Here is a 22,305-nt window from a genome sequence, read left to right as displayed (position 1 = left end):
CCAGCTCAGCCTGTGCTGAGCCTTATCTTGCTTGATCTTTATTGGTTTTTTTCCAGTACTGCAGCAGTAATGTGAAATAAGAACCAGGGAAGCTTAGGGAGCTGTAGCTGAAACCTCAGGTATCCTCTGGAGGGAGCAGAGTGGTGGCATCTAGTATGCAGCAGCCTGGGGAGGGACTTTGGAAGAGGAGTTGTCCTCTTACATTGTGCTGATACCCATTTCTAGGTGTGAAAAGGTGTGTTTTGCTGTTAGTGGGTTTGGTTTTTTGTTCTTTAAGGTTAATAAGTTCTAAGGATGAGGAGGTGAGCATAGCTACACCTCTTCTCCAGGCAGAGGGCAAGGACAATCCTGGTTCAAGTGGCACACATCTGGCTAAGGATGGAGATAGCCCTCCCTGGTGCAGGGTGAGCACCATCTCATTGAAATGAAGACCCAGCCAAGCTCTCTGTGTTTTATTGCATCACTTGGTCATGCCAGAAAGCCACCCCAGCTTGAAGAGAGACGGTGCAGCTGTGTCTTCCTCCTCGGTCACAAGCTGCCTGAACAGGGAGCCAGGGCGCGATGCCTCATCCTCTGCTCTTGTGAGCGCAGGTGCTGGAACCTGTTAGGTGTGAAACCAAAAGCATCACTAACTACTACAGCATACCTTTGACTTACTCTATACCCTCTTCTCTAGTAGCAGCAAGGAGGCATAGACTACAGCTCAACCACAACCTAAGCAGTGCCACTCCTGGGGCAGCAGGAGTGCGGCAGCAGCAGCACAGCACCTTCCTCTTGAGAGCAACAGGTAACATTTCAGGTGTCATTCAATGCTCATAATTAAAACCCCTTCATTATGAACAGCAGGGAAAGGGCTGTTGCTCTCAGAGCAAGGTAGAAATCCGTGTTGTTGTTCTGGAGTAACTAGGGACTTGGACCTCTCCTGGTCTGATGTAGCACAAGAGAGGCAGCAAGCATCTGCAAGGGAGCCTGAGGAGTGTGTGCAAGCAAGTGGAGCAGGGAAGTGTCAGGAGCAAGCCAAACATCACTGCACACTTCTGCTCCAGCTGAGGTGTAAGAGGTAGAGGATACCTTTATCATGAGGCTGTGGGCTTTCCGACAGCCCTTACGCTGCCTCTGGCCCTTAATGCTTCTGAATAATGGAGAAGTCAACAAGAGCATCTCAAGTAACTCTGCTCTGATCAAACCAGACCTTCTCCCTTCTGGCCCAGTGAAAGAGACATCACCACAGCTAGATTATTGGGTTAACAGCTAAAGGAAACAGATTACTAATTCCAGCTTCCTGCAGCCATGAGGTATTCCTTGGCACTCTCACTCCTCAGCACAGAGAACTCCATCTAAGCAGATGTTTGGAGCAAACGTAGCAACAATCAGTTGCCTACAGGTAAAACTCAGGCACAGGACAACACAGAGCCTCTGCAAGAGGAGCAAGCCACTCTGTTCACACACAGGCTGAAATACCCCAAGCCAGGCTTCGTCAGGAGTTAAAGGTCAGCATCGCACTGGAAAGGAGTTGAGATAATTAGCTAGTGTCCTTCAAGGTTTCTTGCAGTCATCTTTAAATGAGTTGGGCTTTTTATGTGTTGATCTCAAAATGCTTCTTCATCTGTGTGAGTCTTCGCTGCGTGTTCAGTGTCTGTTGTACCACAGAGCAGCGGGGCCCAAAACCACAGGGGCTGTCAGGGGTTTTGTGAGGGCTACAGGGAAACCCAAACCGTCTCCTGCTGTGTCGCCCTAATGGTTCTATCGTTTTACCAACAATAAAAATCAGGTTAAATAGTAACTCTTTGGCTACTTTCTTCTTTCCCTGCAAGCTCCAGTGTTGGCAGGAGAACCAGCACTGGCAAAACATTAACGTGGCTCAGCTGTACCTACCTGAACTGTTTCTGTACTCCTGGTAGCAGATTTGCTCTTCCGTGAGCTCGACATACTCAGTGGCAGAAGTCCAAATCTTAAGAGATGGAAGAAAGAAGGGTGTGATTCTCCATCTGCTTCCCAGAGAGATGCAGGGCTGCACAGAAGAGCTGGGTACCTTACCTGATCTGGCTGGATGCTAAGGGCAAGATGTTATGGAGCTCCTGGGAGCTCACAGTGCCGCTCCTGGTCGTGTACTGGTTCTCAGTCCCAGTCAACAAGCCGAAGAGAACCTAGAATCACAGAATCACCAGGTTGGAAAAGACCTTTAAGATCATCAAGTCCAACCATTCCCATCCTAAGCTAAACCATATCCCTGAGTACCTCATCTACCCTTTTTTTAAACATTCAGGGAAGGTGACTCAACCCCCTCCCTGGGCATTAGGCACAAAGGAGGTTGAGGTTGGGGGTGGCTGGAGAGCTGACCCCACAATGTGCTGCTGGCCAGTCTCCTGGCACACCACAGTGCTTGTGATTGGTTTTAAGTCTGAATATGCAGCATCTCCCCTCCTCCTCCACTACTTAACCCAATTAGCATCGCACAGGCTCCAGTGAATCCTGTTAGATAAAGTTCAGCCAACTCTGTGCAGGATTACGTGCTGTGCAGCCAGCTCAGCAAGCTCCTCTTTATCTTCAGCTGGCATTAAACACTCTTCCCACTTCTGAGTAAGTGCTAGTGGTTATCTTTAGGTATTCAGCAGTCCATAAAGCCACCCCAGCTGCCCTCCAAAGCCTGGTTTGCAGCACAGCTTCCTGACACAGCCCTCCCTGTTCCCTGAGCTTACTGAGGTTCGCTGAACCAGGCGATTAAGGTTGCTGTTCAAGTGTGGGGTAAAAACGTCCAAGTCAAACGGATCTATGTGTCCCTCCAGGAAATCGGTCACCTTCTCAATCCTACAAGCAGAGCAGAGTCTGGTCAGGGCTTAAATCCACAGCTTCACTGATCCCTCAGTGAGGGACTTGCCCCCAGGAGGTGACTGAGCAAAGTGGGAATTACGCAGCAGAACAGCAGCAGCCTAAAGGATTTCCAGCTATTACACAACCTGCATCATCTGCTGTGGCAGAGGAACCTTCTCCCTGTGCTGCATCTTGGAGAGATGCCTCAGTTCCCAAGACAGCAGCGTACACAAGATGTTAACTCTTGAGTGGAAGAGTTATGCTTAACTGAACTCTGCCAGTCCATCCTCTGAGGTACAGATGCTCTGTACACAATGAGGATGAGTTTAGCATTGGTGAAGACATCAGAGCCCCATTCCTGTGAGGCACAAAGGCACAGTTCCCCGTGGGGCATCCTCCCACCAGCCACCTGAGCTGCTGCTTTAAACTGTTTTAGGGCCTCCCCCAAACCACTGCTGGTTCCTGAACCCCAGAACTGCACCTGGAGTCATGCTTGACCCTGCTGGGTTTCACTTCCTCGCTCTTCGCCGTCAGGATGACACTCAGGTACCGCAGATCGTAGAGTAACTGCAGAGCTCTGTTCTGGGTCATGGGGAAGGCACCTGCTTTCTGTGGACAGCACAGACAGGAACAGGGCTCTTCAGTCAGTGACTCCTTCAAGGGGAATGTTTAAAAACACCAGCACCAAGGAACAACCAACCTAACCAAACCGTTCCCAGCGCACAATCTGGTGCCTGATCCCTTCCAAGGGACAGGTGTGTATGCATCCCCACGTGCCCAGTGACCCCATCCCACACCAGCAGAAACAAGGGCTGATCCTGCCTCATGTACCTTCTCCTGCTTCTCTTCCATGAGCTTTTCATAGGCACCAAGCACTTCTGCCATGCAGGTCTTCAGCAGCTCCTGCAAGGTGCCTTTCGGAAGGGTGTGACCACCAACCCGGTTCACTTCTTGGCACAGGCTGAAGAGGAGGCACTGGACGTACCAGGACGGCTGTTGAAGGGAACAGGAGGCCCATAAGCTTTGTTAGCTTTACCAGCAGCACAGAACCTTCTCGTGCAAGCTTCCTACTTCCTCAGCAACCACAACACTGCTGCTGTGACTTACCTGCCTCCACAGCACAGCTCAAGTATCTTAGGGGGTTTTTATTTACTGCCACACCAGACTTTTGGTTATAGCACTCCTCAAAGCCCCACGAGTACTTTACCACAGGTCCTCACCTAAGAGTACTCAGAACAGGATTACTTCATGCTGCTTCTGTCACCACCAACCCTGCTCTCCCCATCCACTCATTATTTACTCTCTTGCTCTTCTCCTGAGCCTCCTGACTATCCTGAACTCTCATCTGGCTGCTTTTTCCTTCAGAATCAACAAGCTTCACCTCAGGAGGTTCACTAGAAAAGCCTACAGCCCTGCCCAGGCCCTCCAGTTCTGTGCAGCCACCGAGCTCACTCCTTGCCCCAGCCCTCCTCTCCCTCTGTGCCATCGCTTTGTCACTGCGAGTGTCCCTGCACCACCACCATGGCCAAGGAGAGCTGCAGGCCCCACATCTCTTGGGCTCTGCAGTGTCCCATTGTCACAGCCCTGTCCTTTACTGCATCCAGTCACCACAAAATCTCTCTCCTGGAGGCCTCTGTGTACAGACTGGGTGTGTGTCCTCCTTTGGCTCAGTTTAACAGGATCTGGGCCATTCATTTGAATATACAGCAGCAATTAGCCAATTTCCTTCCTCTGACCTCTGTCCTTAGGAGGTTAGTATTTCAAAGAGCAAATGAGAGCACCAGAGAGCGTTTACCCTGTGTTCATAACACCAAACAAACCCTGGAGCAGGTCAGCACCACCTGACAGGGCAGAGGGTTTGGAAAACAGCCCTTCTCCCAGCAGACTGATTCCCAGCCTCTCCTGAGGGGATGCCTCTCATACCTGCACAGGCAGCCGGATCTTTGACGTTATGCTGTTCCCAGACTCGGTCTCTTCCTGAATTTCAATTTCATCCCAGTTGGTGGCTGTGGCCAAGACAGAGCCAGCTGTGTCTAGCAGCAACGTGTGGGTAAAGCACTGAACCAGACCCTACAACACCAAACAAAAGCACCCAGACAGACAGACAGCTCTAATGGGAGAGCCAACGGACAGGCAGCCTGCTCCTGCTGGCACACAGGCTGACTTCTCACATCCCTTTGCTTCTCCCAAAGCAAACCTGGAGAACATCCCACTGGATGCCACCTCCGAGCTACGGCTGTGGGTAGCTACCTCTCCCCACAGACTGACAGCATCAGGCTGTGCTGAGCAAGTGAAACCCATACAGGAAGCAGCTGTGAGGAGAGAAACCAGCTCCTTACCTTGGTGACAGCTGAGCTCCAGATCTGATAAGCGAACAGGCTCTGCTGCAGGAGCTCTGCCTTCACCTCCTGCCACTTGGCCTGCACAGGGCTCACTTCCTGGGCTTTCCCTTTCCCCAGCTTCTTGGTGGAACGGGCTTCCTTAAGCGCCGTCTCCGTGCTGCCCGAGTGGCCCAGGACACACTGCTTCAGGTGAGGGCACAGCTCGGTCAGGGACTGGCAGAGTCTTGCCATGAAGAGGACAGCATTGAGTCTGGCATCACCAGGAGCATCTGCCTGCCCTCCCAGCAGGGTCTGGGCGCTCTGGAGCTCTTCACGCACGCAGCCCAGCACGTGGCGGATGCAGGCGACGCAGTGATCGCGGAGCAGCCCCTCCACCGTGCCGGCGTCGGCGTAACGGTCAAAGGCAGAGCGTGGCTGAGGTGCCGTGTCCTTGGAGGAGTCTGTGGGAAGGTAGGACAGGAGATCATCCAACCTGGCCTTCAGCTTTGAGTCCAGAGCCGAGCAGAAGCTCTGCACGCAGGGTGTGAGCGCCTGGGCCTTCATGGACAGGCCGCTCTTAGCGAACTGGCTGCGGTTTGCCACGCTGACCCAAGCGGCGTCGGGAGGCAGGTCGCTGGAGCTCTCTGACCACAGGAACAGGGCCACGTTGTGTTCAAACTGGAGCTGCTTGCTGAGGGCAGAGGTGCTGGGTTTGACCTCAAGTTCTTGCAGGGCTGAGGTGAGAAGCTGTTTGGAGCTGCTGGAGATGGAGTCAAACCCTTCTTTGGTCAGGGTCTGGAAAAGGAGGAGGAAGGAAAAAAATAACCAAACCATCTTCTACACGTGCCTCATGCCACCCAGCACTTCAAACACACGCTTGGTGCTGCTCACAGGGCTGGTTGAGATGACAAGAGGGAGGGCACAGAGCAGCAGTGGCAGTGCACTCACCTCCAGCCTGTCCAGGAAGAGCTGCTGCAGCAGGTCCTCCCAGAAGGAAGCGGGCTTGTCCAAGAGGCGCTGGCACACTGCCTCCCAGTTCTGGCTTATGGACTCGCTGGTGAGCAGCTCCCACACCGCGTCGCGGATCCCCGCGAGGCCCCTCATGCTCTTTACATAGACCAGCAGGTTCCTGACCCCAGCCCTGATGTCATCACTGCACCTGAAAGCCACATTTCTGGTCAGACTCACACAGACAACACCCCTGGGGAAAGGCTGGAGAGAACGTCAGCTACATCAAGGTGAGGGAAGTCTTCCCCCAGCTGGTGAGCTCAGCACAGGGGCTGCAGCCCAAGGAGCAGAGCAGCTGCCAACCCCAGCAGCAGCTCCTGGGGGTGAGGACTCAGGTGTGGGGCTGACAAGGCTGGGCCCACCCACAGGGCAAGGCATAGTGGGATGAGGTGGGGCTGGTAACTCTATAAAGGGGGTCTGGCTGCCTCCCTGCCCAGTCCAGGGAAGGGCAGTGAGGAGAAAGGAGGTACTGGATCAAAATCCCAGGTAAGGGGTTTTCTTCTTGTTTACTCTGTGGTTGTGGTGGTGTAAAGCAGCTCTAGGCAGAGCTCTTGGTGCAGCTCAGGTGATCTCTCACATTAGGCTGTTGGGACAGTGCTAAGGTGCCTCTGGCTGGTTTACTGCTGGGGACAGGGGATGCTGGGCAAGAAGCCAGCAGAAGGCACGGCCTGCCTGGAGTGAACAAGGAAGTAGGTGAGCTCAGGTTTGCTTTGTGCTGTTGCCTTGGCACAGAGGCTGTGTGGTGTCAGGGACAGCCCTGCAAAGGGGGACGCTGTGACACTTACATGGTGATCCACTTCTGCAGCGTGTCTCTGAGGTAGTCCTGGCTGATGGGGTGTGCCAGGGTCCGCAGCACTGGCTGGAACTCCACCACAGATTCTGGGAGGTACTTGAACCAGCTGCTCAGCTTTACCTCATCCTCCAGAACCCCACCTCGCCCTGGAAACACACAGCTGGGGGTCAGCCCAGCAAATATGGGCAGGTAGAGGCCTAAGGAAGAGCTGCCCTAGCACTCACCTGCTGGGTGCTGGCCTGTGGTGCTCTCCAGGGTGGAGAAGAGCAAACTGCAGGGTAGGGCTGGATCTGGTGGCATCCCTTCTGGCATGGTGTAGAAGAGAGCATGAGCCTGGTACAGGGTGGTGGTCAGCAGCTCTATCAGGGAGCACACTTGAGCTTTTATACCTGCACCTGCAGAGAAACACCTTTCAGCTGAGGCAGCCCCTCTGAGAGAGGTGTGAGCAGCCCTGGTGCTTTACAGGACTAACCCACCCGCTCTCCTGCGGCACGGGAGGAAGATGAAGCAAAGGGAGTTGCCCTGACTGCAGAAGTGAGGCAGCCCCTTGTACTGACCGTGGTGTGGCTGGTTGAGAAGCTGCTGGATGGCCAGTTTCCGGGCCAGAAGGAAATCAGCAAGGGCCTGGCGTGGAGAGCTGTCCTCCAGGAGCATGATGGCACAGAGAGCTTCTGCCACCGCCTGGTCCGACACGGTCTGGCTCTTCAGCAGGGACTTGCTCTCCTGCAGGATGGTGGATCTGGCAAGGGAATGAGGTGGATGGTCACTGGTCTCAGCGCTCAGCCAAGATACTCAGATGTGGTTGTGTGATGACCAAGTGAAGATGTTCTTCTCCCCAGGGGGAAGCAGGGCTATTGGGGCATTGTGGGGCTGGGTGAGGTGTTCTTGCCCCATGGCCAGCGCAGGGCACAGTGGCTGGCAGTGAGAGCTCTAGGGCAGTAGCAGGGTCATTGAACAGCTGGGTTAGAGGGCCCTGAGCCCCTCAGTGCCCCCTGCCACAGGTAGGGACACCCCTCACCAGCCCAGGGTTCCCCAAGCCCCATCCAACCCAGCCTCCAACCCTGCCAGGGATCCAGGGGCAGCCCCAGCTTCTCCAGGCACCCCATGCCCGCGTTCCACCACCCTCCCCATGCCCCATTCCCACCGAGGCCCCGCTGTAACCCGCACCGGAGGTGGCTGGCAGCGGCCACCTGCCGCAGCAGGATGGGGAACCGGGCGAGGACCGGGCTGCCGCGGGCACAGGCCGCGTCCAGCTGCAGCTGGCGGCGGAGGTGCCCACCCAGCAGGTGGAGCCGGGCGGCGGGCAGGTACCGGCCGGCCTCCACGGCCCCCCACACCTTCTCGGGAACGTCCAGCAGCAGCTTCAGCTGCGCCGCCGCCCGGTAGAAGCTCTGCTGAGCCGGCGGCCGAACCTGCGGGGTCAGAGGGGAGGGGGGAAAAAGAGAGGTCGGCGGGCGAGCTCCGGGACCGCCGCGGCCCCTCACCCGCCGTCCCCTCCTCTCCCCTCCCCTCCCCTCACCGGCGCCGCGGGCTCGGGCCTGGCCGCGCCGCCCCGCTGCAGGCCCCGCACGGCGCCCAGGAGGCGCTCGGCGCTCAGGCGCATCTCGGAGATGGTGTCGGCCGCTTCGATGAGGTCGCGGTACCGCTCGCCCACCATCTGCCGCAGCTCCTCTCGCTTCTGCTCGATGCCCGCCCGCAGCCGCCGCTCTACCGCCCGCAGCTCGGCCGCCGTGTGCGCCTCGAACAGGGACTCGGCCTCCGCCACCCGCGCCGCCATGACCGCCGCAGCCCGGAACCGGGGCGGCGCTGACGTGGAGGCCGCCGCCGCCATTTTTGTGACGGGTGGAGGAACGTGTTTCCCGGGGCGGGGCGCCGCCATCTTTGTGTCGGGCAGAGCCCCGCCCGGCGCGTCGTTGCCATGGCGACACAGAGCGGCCGGCGGGGGGGGGGGAGGCGAAGCAAAGGTGGCGTTTAAATGTGGTTATTTACCGAATTTTTGCCCGTTTCCCGGGGAAATGGGCCGCTACCTGCGTCCTGCGGGTGCCGCTCCCGCTCCGCACACGCCGGGAGGCCCCTCGGAGCCCGGGGGGAGGGGGGGAAGGAGGTCAGGGCGTCGCTCCCCATCCCCCGAGCCCCCGCGACCCTTCCCCAGCCCCCCGGGGAGCGGAGCCGGGAGCCCGGGGCGGCTCTTGCTGAGCCCCCGCGTCCCATCCCGCCCGGCTTTGCCCTGGACGGGCTCTCCCGGCGCTCCCCCGGGCCTGTGACCCGCCGCCCGGCAGCGCTAGAGGGAGACAGCGGGACGGCAGAGGATGGCGGGGCCCGGCCACCCCGGGGCGGGGAGGAGGTGGAGGTGATGGTGGGGGGGGTGCCGCTGCGACGGCCCCCAGGTTCTCCCCGGGGGCTGGGACGGGGTGTGCCAAGCTCCCCTCCAACAGCTCACTCTGCGCACCAGGCTTCCCCCCTCCCCCCCAAAAAAGACCCCTTGGAGCAAAGCCCATCTGATGGGCTTTAATTGGAAAAAGAAAAGCCCCCCTCTTGCTCAGCTCTGGGAACGTCAGGCTGAGTGGATCTGGGGGGCACACCCACCAGACACCCCTTTATCACGTAGCTTCACCCCGCCGTACCTCCCCTCCCCATCTCCCAGGGGGGTTGCAGCCTGCGAGGGCAGAATGAGCCCTGCCCGCTCCGGTTCGTGTCTGCAGAACCATCCCCGGGGCAGTTACTGCCGGTCAGGACTCTGTGTTTCCCCATGGAGCCGTCTCCCCACACGGACCTGTGTGTTCATGTCTTTATATACAAACCCAACCAGAAGAATTCCCCGGAGCTGACGTACCTGTTTAGCACTTAATGCTGACTCAGCCAGCTACAGTGCAGTGTAGCAACAAGCACCGGAGTTGCTCCTTTACAACCACTTGTTCCCAGAGGAAAATCCTGCCCCGACTGCCCGTTGTTCCCCTGCAAGAGCCAGGGAATGTCTGGCTCGTACTGGTGTAATGAGTCTTGGGGGCTGTTGGGGCTTTGCTGGCAGAGGTTGTATCCAAATCCCATGAATTTGGGAAAAGGGGAAGGGGAGAAAGAAATCCTAGGTGTTTTGGGGTGAAGTGTTGGTTTGTGTGGAAGGTGTTGGTGTTAAACTGTGCAGGAGGTCAGAGCTGAGCTTTTGGTTTGCAGCAGAACTGATTCCTTTCCAGGGTGAGTTGCCCTGTACCTCTTTCCCCAACACCTCCCCTCCCCAGTGTGTACGCTGGTCTCCCCAGTCTCTTAAACCTGCAGTGATGGCACTTGGTGTGTCCCAATCTCACGAAAACCAGCCCTGAGGTTGGGTTGTCTTGGGAAGAGAAGCTCTTCCTGTCAGGCTGTTTGTTCTCCTTGTATGGAAGAGCTGTCTGTGGTGGTTTCACCTGTTACCCATCAGGTTCTGAGGGGTGACTATGTCCCAGACATGCCTGTACCTCAGTGTCCCGAGTTTGGTCCCTCTGGAGCTGAGACCACCCTGTGTGTGAAGAACTGAGTATGTTGCTCCCCAACCAGAGATGGACATGGGGAAGAGCAAGTTTTGGGAGAGGAACTGAGTGCGAGTTGTGCCTTAGTGTGTCCCAGGGTTGGTGCCTCTTCTCCTCCCCAGGGAAGAACCCAAATCTCGGTCAGACCCTGCAGCTCCCACCCAGCTCTAACACACACACACACAGTCAGAAATTATAAGAAAACTCTTTTACTTCCCTCCCACCCCACCTGTGACTCCCTCCCCGTGGCGCAGACCCTGTCAGTGGGGACCCTTTGCTGAGGGGAGGCTTAGTTCTGAACCCAAACCCAATTGCTACAGGGGAAAGCAAGGCTTAAACGCAGTGGAACGCTCTCCAGCACGTTCCAGTCACAAAGCATCGTACAGCAGAGCCAAGCACACTACACACAGCATGGCTATAGATATGGAGGGTGTATGTACAGGAGGGGGGCAGCGTGGTGCTGCTTGGAGGAGGGGAATGGGATGGCCCCCCACCCCCAATTGCTACAGCCCTGGCTTGGCAGGGAAGAGCTGTTTAGCAGAGACTAAAGCTCGCCTTCCCTCGCCCTGTGGAAGTCACTGGTTGATGTGGGAGCAGCCTCATTGGTCTCTCCTGGCTCGTGCGTGGCATCACCAGCCCCATGGCACATGGGGAGGGCAAGGGGGGAGCCAAGGAGAAGCTGAGTCCAGTATCTGTGAGGGAGGGTGAGTCTCTGCAGTGTCGGTGTGATAAACCAACCCCCTTTGCTGGCGTGTCCAGTATATACAGATATGTACAGTCCCTGTCCCTGCCCTCCTGGCCATAGGGGGGAAGGTGGGGGGGGGGGGATACACAGCTGGTGTGCCCGGGTGTTGCATCCCTTGTCTCCTCCTGGTGAGGGCACAGCTTGAGGCAGGTTCCCCTGATGCTCAGGGGGAATCTGGCTGTCCTGCCCTGGCTGTTTGGGTCCAGGTCCTGGAATAAGCAGGGAGGAAATCCGTGGGGAGGCATGAGCACAATGCTGGGGTTGGAGGCCTGTGGGGAAGGGCAGAGGTGTCCTCGGGTGGGGAAGCAGCAGCTCTCGTTTCGGATCTCGTGCCCTCCGCTCACACCTCGCTGGTGATCCCTGCTTTGAGCAGCCCTGGGCAGGGCATGCAGCCCCGGCAGAAGGGATGGAGACTCTCCCTGAGTGGTTTGGAATCACCTTCTTCACACCAAGGGCTGAAACAACCCCCAAGATGTGAGAGTCTGGTCCTGGTTTAAAGCACTCGGCAGGGATCTGGAGCCTGGGAGCTCTCAGTGCAGGGGATGGAGCTGGCTGGGGGCTGCCTGCATTCCTGCAGGTCTGGGAGGGAAGGGACCTCTCTGTGGGGTCTCCATCAGAGGCAAGGCTCTTCCTGTTGGGATGGAGAGTCAGGGAGCCCTCCGGAGACAGACACCGAGTTTGGTTAGAAGGTCATTATTTTAAGAACTCCAAGGCTGTCTCGGTGCTGATTGGAGGAACTGAAGGCTCCAGGTCCAGACCCAGCCTCTCCCAGCCCATCGGAGCGGGTTTGGCTATCAAGCACTGTGGGGCATTGGCCTCTGTGGTGCCAGGAGCCAGGCTCGGTGGCTTGGCCTGAGGTGGGCATGGTGGGAACGGCAACCATGGTGATGCTCAGCCCAACCCCAGCAGCAGGCTTCACCCCTTGAGGGCTGAAGAAGCGGGACAGCAAGGATGCCTCCACACAGGTCAATCCTGTGGGGGCTCAGGAGAGCCAGAGCCAGCCCTTGGCTGAGCTGGGGTTCCTTGCCTACATGGGGAGGGGAAGGGGACTTGGTTTCTCATGAGCTTTACGGGCTGGGACCGGCAGTTTCTTGTAAGAGTGACACACCATGCACACCCCAGTGACAGCCCTGGCTGTGGCAGCACTTGCAGCCTCACAGCAAAGCCACCAGCTCCAGCCCCGCTCCGAGGAGCGTGGAGCCGTCTCCGCGCTCCCAGCACCCAGGGAAGCTCTCCAGGACACACATGTCTCTGCTTCCCATCACCTCAGATTTGTGATAAATCAGTTCCAGCCACTCTGGCCGGGCGGGAGCTGTAATTAATCTCTCTTGCCCGGGGACAGTCTGCGTGTGAAGCCGCCGCGGAGCCACTCATCAGCCTGGGCGCTCTGCAATAACCGGGGGAGATTTCTCATTACGGCTGCCGGCAGCTCCGCGAGGCTTTTCAGAGCAGAGCTGATATGAGGTCAAGTTCCCACTAAAATCAAGTGGCTGGGAAGGAAAACTTTGTTACTCGCAGCAGCGCCGGTGCTGCTGTTTATTAGGCAGCAATGAACCAGCAGAAGGTTTTATTTCGCTGGTTTTACTGAGAGCGGTTGGGCTGCGGCTCCCTCCCTGCTTGCTCCATCCAGGGGGCATGTTGTGCTCTCCTGCTCTTCTCATGGGAGGGAGCTGCCACCCCCCCACTCCCTTCCTAAGCCTCCCTGCGCTCCTGTTCTGCAGCATCCCACCTTGGGGGCATTGGTGGCAGCTCCCCCCCACCATGTCCCTCGCTCACCTGCAGCACTGTTACCCCTCAGCCCAAGAGAGCCCCTGGCTGCACGGGGTGGGGGTGATGGGGTGTTTCAGATCACAGCTCTGAAACCTCTCTGCCCGGGGGGCTGAGGGGTGTTGGTGGGACAAAGGTGACCTGGGCACACGCAGTGCTGGGTGCAGGTCCTTCCTGGGGGTGAGAAGCCAGGTTGTCCCTACTGTCAGCATTAAATCAGCCCAAAGAGGGGACACCCCCATGCAGGGACTCCTGCTGATGGCTCGGTGGGTACGGCTGGGAGCAGGTATCACCCCCTGTGCCCACCCCTGTCCCCCCCCTTCCCGCTGGATGCTGATGTCTGGGCTCACATGGATAGGACCAGGGTGAAGCTGGCAGCTCTGCTGCCAGTGAGTGCTGGAAGGGGTGCAAACATTGGCTCCCACGAAGGGTGGGGGGACTCACTCCCAACCCCTTCCCCTGCTTTCCCTACAGATAACTCCTCCACTGCCCACCAAACATCAACCACCCAGAGCCTGGCTGACGCATCGCTGCAGCTCTGACACCGAAGCCTCACCCGAGCCCAGGGCTCCGGCTGCGCCGAGCCCGGCCATCACCCTCTCCCATATTTCACTGTAGCGTGACACGCTCCATTCCTGCAGCGTCAGCAGGGCAGCCCAGAGCCCTTGTTGGGCTTCGCTTCCCTTAACAAAGCCGACGCAGGGATGTGCTCGGGGAGCAGCTGCCTGCACAGCCTGGCACAGGCAGCGAGGGGACAGGCAGGTGCCAGCTCAGCGCCCAGCCCACGCGCTGCTCAAACACAGATACCGCGTTCCTCAGAGGAGCAGGGAATAGTTAAAAGCAAATCCGTGCTGACAACACACTGCTTTGCCCTGCAGACAGCCCCTGAGCCCTGCGCCATGGCTCTGACATGCAGGATACCCTTTTTTGGGTGGGCTGGCACGGGTGCTGGGGTGGCACAGCAGGACCTCGATGCTCTGGGGAAAAGAGCCCTGCAAAGCTGCAGGAGAACTTCTCTGAGAGCTGGTGCTCTCAGGGCGTTGAGCTGGGGTATGTGGTTGAGCGAGGCAGCACCCCAAAGCAGGTAGCACCTCATAGGCAACACTCATCCTCGCATCCTGCATCCCTCGTGGTGTGAGGCGAAGGCTCTGCGTGTCCCGGCGATGGGGTTCTGTACAGGGACACTGGGGTGGGATGGGAAGGGGGGGGGTGACTGACCCCCCAGCTGTTTTCTCCACCTAACCGGCTGTGTTCCCACGGCTCAGCTCTGAAGCAAGAGCCTGTGAACAGAGCCTGGCCTCTGGCACAGGAGCAGCTCGGGGTGCTCTGGCAGGAAGACTGCACTTCTCCATCTCCCCTGGGCTTTCCCTCGTGCTGGCTGGGGAAGGCGGCTTCGCTGGGGCAGGAGCAAGTGGTCAGGGCGGCCGAGCTGGGTTTGTGCTCTGAGCTGGGGGGCTGGGCAGGGATGGGAGAGAGACGAGTGCTCCAGGGTGGTCTGGGGAAGGTAAAAACAGTGGATGCTGGACCCGCCACCCCTGACACCATGGGCTGCACCCTGCATCTCCCCCGCCTTTCCCATGCTGCGGTGCAGAAGGGACTGGGGATGCTGGATGCGTGCTGCCCTGCCCTTCCTCATGCCTCGGTGCTGGGAGCCCTGCACCTGCTCTGCCCGGTCCCTTTGACTCAGATGAGGGTGGGGGCCAAGCCCCCAGCATCCCCCCACTTCCCATTGCCCAGTCTCTCCATCACTCCTTCCACCAGCCTGACTTGCCTGGAAGGAGCAGGGTGGGTGTCACCGGCAGCCAGTCGCTGTTTGCTCACCGTGGGGCTGGCAGCCCCTGTCCCATCCATCCTCGGAGCCACGGCGAGGGCAGGACGAGCCCAGGTTTTCCCCCGGTGCAGTGGGATGTGCTGCAGCCCCTGTCAGGCTGCTCCAAACCCCTGGTGGTTTTCCTGCTGGTTAAATGCTTCCCAGGATTTCCCACTGGGAACTGGTGCCGGGCGAACGCTCCGTGGCTGCTCAGCCAGCCTGGCTGTGGCTCGCTGGGGACAACAGTGATCTCAGCTGCCAGTGCAGCCTGGGGACTGATCGTGAGCCCGATGGGGGTGGCAGGAGGGGCAGCGGCTACTGGGGAGGAGGGAAAAGGGGGAAACCCGAGGAGAAAAACCTGTGGGCAGGCGACGTCATGTCACGGCGGGAGGAGGGAAGGGGCTTTCCTGCAGCCAGAGATGGGACCTGTGGTGGGACCAGAGGAGCTGCTGCTTCCTGCGGGGAGGATGCCTCTGTCCTGGTCCACTTCTGTGCCACCTCCGGGCAGGGTGGCTGTTGCAAAGGATGCAGTCAAACGGCGGCAGGGAGGCTTTGGGGGGTGGTGGTGATGGAGTAATGGATGAGCCAGGCAAAATGCAACCCCGAATATCCTTGTCTTCATAGGGAGGGTGACTGCGGGAGCACGTGTGGACTCTCTGGGGAGCTCCTGTCAGGTCTTTGCCATAAGAGGGTGTATCTCTGCGGTGGCACACGTGTTGGCACGCACCCGCAGCCCCGGCTCCTCCTGAGGCCACCCCGCTGCGTGCGTGTGTCCACGTGCAAGCACCCATTCAGGGGCTAAGCACCCAAAGCCAGCCAGCCCTGAGGGTAACACCGGGGAAGCCAGCGGAGCCACCCTGGCAATGGCTGTGGCCCTTGGTGGCACTTGGGTGTCGAAATGCGCTGGCATTGCTACAACTTGTCTTTGTTTTCCCGGCCGAGGCAGGTCCTCTTGAAACTGATCCTTCCCAGAGCTTGAAAGCCAACCCACCAGCAGCTGAGGACCCCCGGCACCCATCTGTGTGCACACCGCTGTCCCCAAAGCTGGCACTCCTGCCCCGACTCCATACATGCCACTGCCAGTTGGGAGCAAGTGGGGAAAGGAGAGCAAAGGAAGGACAACCCCGCTGCCCTCTCAGATGCTCGTCTGCAGGTCACCATTGAGCAGGGTCCTTTGGGTTTCTGTGGTCTCGTTGAGCCTGGATTTGTCCTGCTTGCTGTCACTCCGGTCCGCCTCGTCCATGCCGCTGACCTTCACCAGGCAGAGGACGTTTTGAAAGCTCTTCTTGAAGTTGTCAGACAAGAAGGCATAAAGGATGGGGTTGGCACAGCTGTTGGCGTAACTGAGGACCACCACGAAGTCAAACATGCCCTTGAGGACAGGGGTGGGCACGATCAGGACGGAGACTGAGGAGACGTTGAAGATGTAGAAGGGGAGCCAGCAGAAGATGAAGACAGCGACCACGATGGAGACCATCCTGGTGACTTTCTTCTCAGACTTTTTCCTCTTGGAGGAGCCCACTCTGATGCCCGAGGACTTGACTTTGATAATGATGAACAAGTAGCAAAGGCAGATGATGGTGAGAGGCACCAGGAAGCCCAGGATGAAGGTGTAGATGATGAAGCCTGTGTACCAGGCGCCCGACTCTCCTGGCCAGATGATGGTGCAGCTACTCCTGCCATGATTATGCTGCACCCCAGCATAAATCATGATGGGCATGATCACCAAGAGGGAGACACCCCAAACGGCCACACTGATCATTTTGGCTGTCCTGGGCCGCCTCCACTTGGCAGATTTAATGGGGTGGACGACAGCCAGGTACCGGTCAACGCTCATAACCGTCAGGCAGAAGATACTGGTGAACTGGTTGATCCCATCCACCGTCATGACGATTCTGCAGATGGCTTTGCCAAAGGGCCAGTGCACGAGGGCGACCTGCATGGCCAGGAAGGGCAAGCCGAGCATGAACAGCTCGTCTGCGATGGCCAGGTTCAGGATGTAGATGTTGGTGATGGTCTTCATCTTGGCATAACAAAGGATGACGTATATCACCAGCGTGTTGCCGCACAGCCCTATGATGCAGACCACGAAGTAGATGAAGGTGAGGATGGCGTTGCTGGTCAGGTCGAAGTGCTGGCCTGTGGCATTCTGTGATGTGTTGGTGGGTGCCTCCACGGAGAAGTTGTCAAAGGGGGAAGATGGGGAGAACCAGAACGCGGTGGCGTTGGGCAGCTCGTATTCCACCTCCATGGCTCTGCCTGTCCCCGGGTGCTGCTGGTTCAGAGGAGCCGAGATGTCATCTTCCCTTGCTCTGGGGATAGAGGAGAAGATTCTAGAAATCGGAGAATAAATAGAAATGAAGGGATTCCTGCGGAGGGTCTGCCCATCCTGCTGCCAAGCTCGGGAGGAGAGATGCTTCCCGGAGGGGCTTTCCCCAGACCTCCGGAGCCTCCCTCCCGGTGCCGAGCAGCCTGCCCTGGCCACACCGCCGTTCCTCCCGGCTCCGGCGCTACCGGAGTCCTCACGACTCCCAAAACACAACCGGTGAGTCCCGGCTGGGTGCGACCGACTCTCGGAGCTCCGGGAAAAGCCTTTCCTCTCTCCTTGCCTTTCGGCGGGGGGGCGTCAGCCCTTCCCTTCCCATTCCCGAGCCGGGACGGCGACCCCACGCCCGGACACCTCCCGCAAACGATTAAGCTCGGTGCGGGGGGTACAACCCCCGCATCCTCCCCAGAGCCATCCCTCCGCCCAGGGACACCCGGGCGCGGTGAAGCGCTACCCCGAGAAGCGCAGACACCCCCCACTCATCCCCACCCCATCATCCCCCACCCCATCATCCTCACCCCATCATCCCCGCTCACCTCCTCCCGGCGCTGCGCTCCGGTCCGGCGGGAGCAGCGCCCTGCGCTCCGCTCCGCACCGCTCCGCACCGAGAACCCGCCGTCCCCGGCGCGGCTCCGCCGCCGGACCCAGCGCACCGGCTGCGCCCCGCCCCGCGCAGGGCGGCTCTGCGGGACCGGGGCGGGGACAGCCCGGTGCTGCCCACCCTGCCCTACCCTGCCCTGCCCCGCCAGCCCCCCGGGAGCGGAGCGGAGCGGGGGCACCTCGGCTGCCACCCCCCCCCCCCCCCACCCGGGGTGCTGCTCCCAGGGGTCCGGCTGTGCGGTCCCAGCTCTGCCGCGATCCCGCTCGCGGAGGCTGTTGGTGCGCGGTGAAGGATGCCCAAAAATAGGGGCTCGGAGGATTGGGGGGGTGTGGGGTGTGTGCTGGGGGTGCTGTGCAGCAGACGGTGTGGGTGCAGAGACCCTGGCTCATCCCCAGAGGGTGGCGGGACCTCCCTGGCTCCATGAGACTTCCAGCTGAAGAGACCCCCCCCAAGGGCACGTACCTCTCAGCTCCTTCCTCTTCCTCAGCTCCTTCCTTTTCCTCACCACCTCTGGCACTCGGCCTCGTTGTTTGGCACCTGCTGCAGAAGCAGCATCTCGGTTCCGGCCTTGGTGCAAAGGGCTCAGCGTCTCCTGATGTCTCCAGGGCCACCGGGGCAGGGTGGGGGACAGGGCAGGATGCCAACAGGGTGATGGTCACACTGCAACCCTCGCTGGAGAACCCCAGGAGGTGTCTGAGAGTCCCAAGGGCTCCCAGGAAGCTGGGAGTGCTTTGTCCCAGGACTTTGCACCTTGCCACCAAAGGTGAGATGAGGCGGGTCTCTGCTGGGTGCAGAGCTGGGAGACATGGCGAGGTGATGCTGAGGTGATGCTGTGGTCACCCACAGCTTTGGGGTCTCCAGGGGCTCACGCAATATGGGTGGCTACTGCTGCAGCCTCTCCCTCTGCAGTTACCCAGTAACGATGACTGGAGGAGGAAGACCAAAAACCAGAGGTTTGGGGGAGATAACCTCTGCTCTGGTTTGTTTGAGATCTTGAAAGCAATTAAATGATAGCTATTCCTTCCCCCCCACCACCACTTTCCATCACCTATCAAAGAGACAATAGAAAGCAGGAAATGAAGAGTGACTTGGAACAAAGAACCGGGAGTGAAGCTGGGGATTGTGGCAGGAGGGACCAGGAGGTTCTCACTTGCACTTAGCCAGCCACTTCCCAAGGTGGATCTGAAGACACCGGGTCCTGGAGCAGGAGCAAGAGTCATTGTCAGCCCCATAGATCTTTACGAGGCTGGAAAAGCTGCTTCTGGCACAGATGATGTGGGAATGAATATCCCACTGGAGGCGTGTGAGGAGAGAGCACGGGGCAGAGGATGGTTTGGGTGATACAGGTGGGGGATCGGAGCTCCGTGGGGTGCTGCCCGTTGGGGTGCCCTGCTGATGGCACCCGTGCAAGCCCCGAGGGCAGCGCCCTGATCCCAGCAGGGTCCTGCACATGGAGGGGGTGTGAGGACCTGCTGGAAACAGAGGCAGAGCAGAGATGCTCCCTGACACCGGGAAGGGGGGAGCACCGCGCACCAGCGTGGCGTAGGAGAGGGGTTTGATGCCTGGTGACCTTTTCACAGTGGTTTTATCCTCCTCGGCTGGTTCCTGTGCCCGGGAGGGATGTCCTGACCGTGCCCTTCCCTCAAAGCTGCATCTGCGGCCGTTGCCGGCAGCGGGAAGGGCAGCACAAAGCCTTCCCGAGCGTGTTGCCAGTGCTGCCTCCTTGAATTTCTCCCCTCAACAGGCGACGCTGCCACATCCCTCCCCGGGGGTCCCTTGGTGTGCAGCCGTACTGCAGTCCCCCCCTCACCCCATCTCTAAGACCAGCCCCCAACTCTCACCAGCTTCTCCCAGTGCCCAGCACAGTGCTGAGCTGGGGGGGGGGGGCTGGAATGAGGGACAGCTGGGGCAGGGCAAGCACAGGGATCTCGGGGTGCCTCCTGCCAGCTGTGGGGCTGCTCGGGGCTGTCTGCTGAGCACTGGGGCTTCAGCTGCCCTCTGCTCTTTTATTCCCCCCTGCCTTGGGCAGTTGGCATTGGATGTGGGGGCAGAGAGCTGTGTGAGTTCAGCCCAGCTAAAAACAGACCCAATCTTCATTAACCCCCCTCAAAACTAATAGCATGATGGGTGGGTGCATATGAAGGGGCTGATTGGAGCTGATCTTCTGTCCAGTGAGGCAGCAGCCAGCTCAACCAGAAAGCTGCACTTGAGCCTTCTGAACAGGTATATTATATATATATATTTAAATTCTGCTTAGATTTAGGTTTGAGTGAAAGCCAAGTGCATGCAGAGCCTGATCCCTATCTCTGGGTGGTCCCTAGTTCGGCGAGACGTTTTTTACCCCAGCAGCTGGTTTGGTGCTGGCAGATAAACTCCTCTTTGTCCTTTAGCCTGGGAAGCAGCCACTCAGCTAAAAAGCAATTTACTGGCAGGGCTGGATGTAGGAGAAACACACGACCTCTTCCCACATGGCTTCAAGGACTGATATAACCCATGGGAGAGGGGCATGGGGATTACGTGACCATGAAGTGGTTTTTAAAGCCCTTCCAAGTTTCCTGCCATCTATTCCCAGCTGTTCTGCAAGACTTCTTGTGGAAAACAGTGCTTTCGACCCCTGTCCTGGAAAGGAGTGGTGTAAGGAGCTGAGGGTTCAGTGCCAACAGAGGGGTAGGGTGAGCCGGCCTTTCTCCCCAATACATGGAGGGGAGGCAGTGAGATGTCTGGTGTTTTGCAGGAGCAAAGGAGGCTGTGTTGGACTGGGGGGACTCTCTGGTCTGCGCTGGCAGAGGGAAGTGGGGGAACTGGGGGGTAACAGGGTACCCCTGACCACAGCTCTTCTGCTAGTCTCTTAATGACTGATGGGTCATTGCTCTGGACACTGTTTGTGCTGGCTGACAGGTCCCTGGGGGTTAAAGCTGCCTCTTCTCTGGGTGCTGGGAAGTGATGGAGCCACACAGCCTTGCTGGCCCTGTCACTGTCCCCACACCCAGCGCCCAGGGTGCAGTATCAGCCCCAGGGCTCATCGTAGCCTTTGCAAGCCAGCCCTGAGCATCCTGCCCCTGTGCATCGTGCCCGAGCACGCTGCCCTTGGAGGGACCCCACCATCCCCTGTGGAGTGGGAAAGGGCCAGCACGGGCAGAGGTGACTGTGGCTTTTCCTCTCCCATGGGCTCTTTGGGCAGCTCTGCCTTTTCCCTGCCCTTTCCCTTCCCTGTCTCCAGCCCAACAGCCGCGAGCGGTTTTGGTGGCTCTGCTGACGCCAGGCTGGAGGTTGCCTGGTTCAATTACAGGGATGCCTGGGATGGAGGGAGGCTAATTAGCCAGACAAACAGGTCTGGGCCATCTCTCTGCACCCCTGAGGCAGGGCAGAACCAGGCTGGTTCCTGTCCGACTGATGTGATCTAATCTGGCCATGGTGACTGATGGGGAGGGAGAGGCACTGGTGGCTTCACCTGTGGCCAGGTAGCCCCCACACACCCTGCAGCATCCAGACCCCATGGGATGCAGATTCCTCTCTCCCCAAGGACCCCCCCTCACCCTCCTCACGCAGCTCCTTCCCCAGCACTGCCTCCTGCTCCCACCTCTCACACTCTCACCCTGCTGCCGTTATTTACCTCTGTAATTAGTTTATTGATCTCTGCCGAGTGTATACTGGGGGAGGGGGGGTGTTGGGCTGCAGCTAAAGCTTCCACACACATTCCCTGTGAATCATATCACCAAACCCCTGACGCTAATGAGCCTTTGGCAACCATGGACTGAAATCTCTGCTCCTGTCCCCGCTGTGCCTGGCTTGTCAGAGGGCCCTGCACGTTAAATGGGGATTTAACAGTCCCCGGCATTTGGCAGTCAGGCTGCCTGCACCAGCTTGAAATGTCAGGGTTAGTTATGGCACATGCTGACCTGCTGGGACTCCTGGCCCATCCTGCCCAAAGCAGCTCAGCACTGATGGGCTCCTCCGGCCTCGTACTGTGTCCATCGCTCCTCTCACGGTGCAGAGAGGCGTAAATCCGTCCCTGTGTGCCTTGTTACTGAGAGGTGCCACCAGGATGGAGATGGTGTGGCCTGGCCTGATCCTGCCTGGTGCTGCTGGGCTGCTCCAGAGCCCTGTCCCTTTGGATGTCCTTGTTCCCTGGGCTCGGCAGCCCTTGGTGTGGGTCCAGGCTGGCTCCAGCCACTGCCCCAGCTTGACATGGGTGAATTTGTGTTGGGAAAGAGCCCAGTCTGTGCCAAGGGGACACAGGGCGGGAGCTGAGGGACCCTGCTTGCTGTGCCTGGAGAGAGACATAGGGGTTTGGGATTTGGGGGTTCAGGTCCTGGCTGGCAGTTGGGCTCCCTGGCGCTGGGACTGTGGTGCTGCCCCTTGCAGCGTCTCCCACTGATGTGTCATGACAGAATTTGCGCCCCTTTTGTGGGTTTAAAACATGTTTAAGTGACTCCAGGTAGCTCGTGGCTGCGCTGGTGGGTCTCATCCTTCCTGGTGCTGTGACAGGAGCTGCCAGCCCTCCCTGGGAGGAAGGGGCTGAGCCAGACCCCGAGCTGTGGGGTCAGGCAGGACCGTGCAGGATGGCAGGGGGGCAGCCCTGTTATCCCAGGGAGGTGATGTGGGAACATCCCTGTGGCA

The 22,305-nt window shown here is 58.7% G+C and overlaps 3 protein-coding genes across 3 annotated transcripts in view; all 3 read right to left on the bottom strand.

The window, feature by feature from the left end:
- The window catches only part of RPL38 (ribosomal protein L38), a 225,277-nt gene that overhangs the window by 141,634 nt on the left and 61,338 nt on the right, over nt 1-22,305 (bottom strand). The gene's annotated exons all lie outside the window — the stretch shown is intronic.
- COG1 (component of oligomeric golgi complex 1) lies at nt 317-8,710 on the bottom strand (the record flags this gene model as incomplete). Its single annotated transcript, XM_084273521.1, has 14 exons — nt 317-601; nt 1,876-1,951; nt 2,038-2,147; nt 2,700-2,808; nt 3,293-3,420; nt 3,643-3,804; nt 4,735-4,881; nt 5,151-5,927; nt 6,081-6,291; nt 6,926-7,079; nt 7,158-7,328; nt 7,491-7,672; nt 8,101-8,345; nt 8,453-8,710. 14 exons carry the CDS (start codon nt 8,708-8,710, stop codon nt 461-463), a joined length of 2,871 nt encoding a protein of 956 aa, XP_084129647.1. The 3' UTR covers nt 317-460.
- SSTR2 (somatostatin receptor 2) lies at nt 15,894-17,009 on the bottom strand (the record flags this gene model as incomplete). Its single annotated transcript, XM_084273393.1, has 1 exon — nt 15,894-17,009. The coding sequence occupies one exon, from the start codon at nt 17,007-17,009 to the stop codon at nt 15,894-15,896; it is 1,116 nt and encodes a 371-aa protein (XP_084129519.1).

This window comes from Gallinula chloropus, assembly GCF_964237585.1.
Source record: "Gallinula chloropus genome assembly, chromosome: 20".
Taxonomy (NCBI): domain Eukaryota; kingdom Metazoa; phylum Chordata; class Aves; order Gruiformes; family Rallidae; genus Gallinula; species Gallinula chloropus.
Note: the sequence above shows the minus strand (reverse complement) of the source record. Positions and strands in the feature narration are given on the sequence as shown.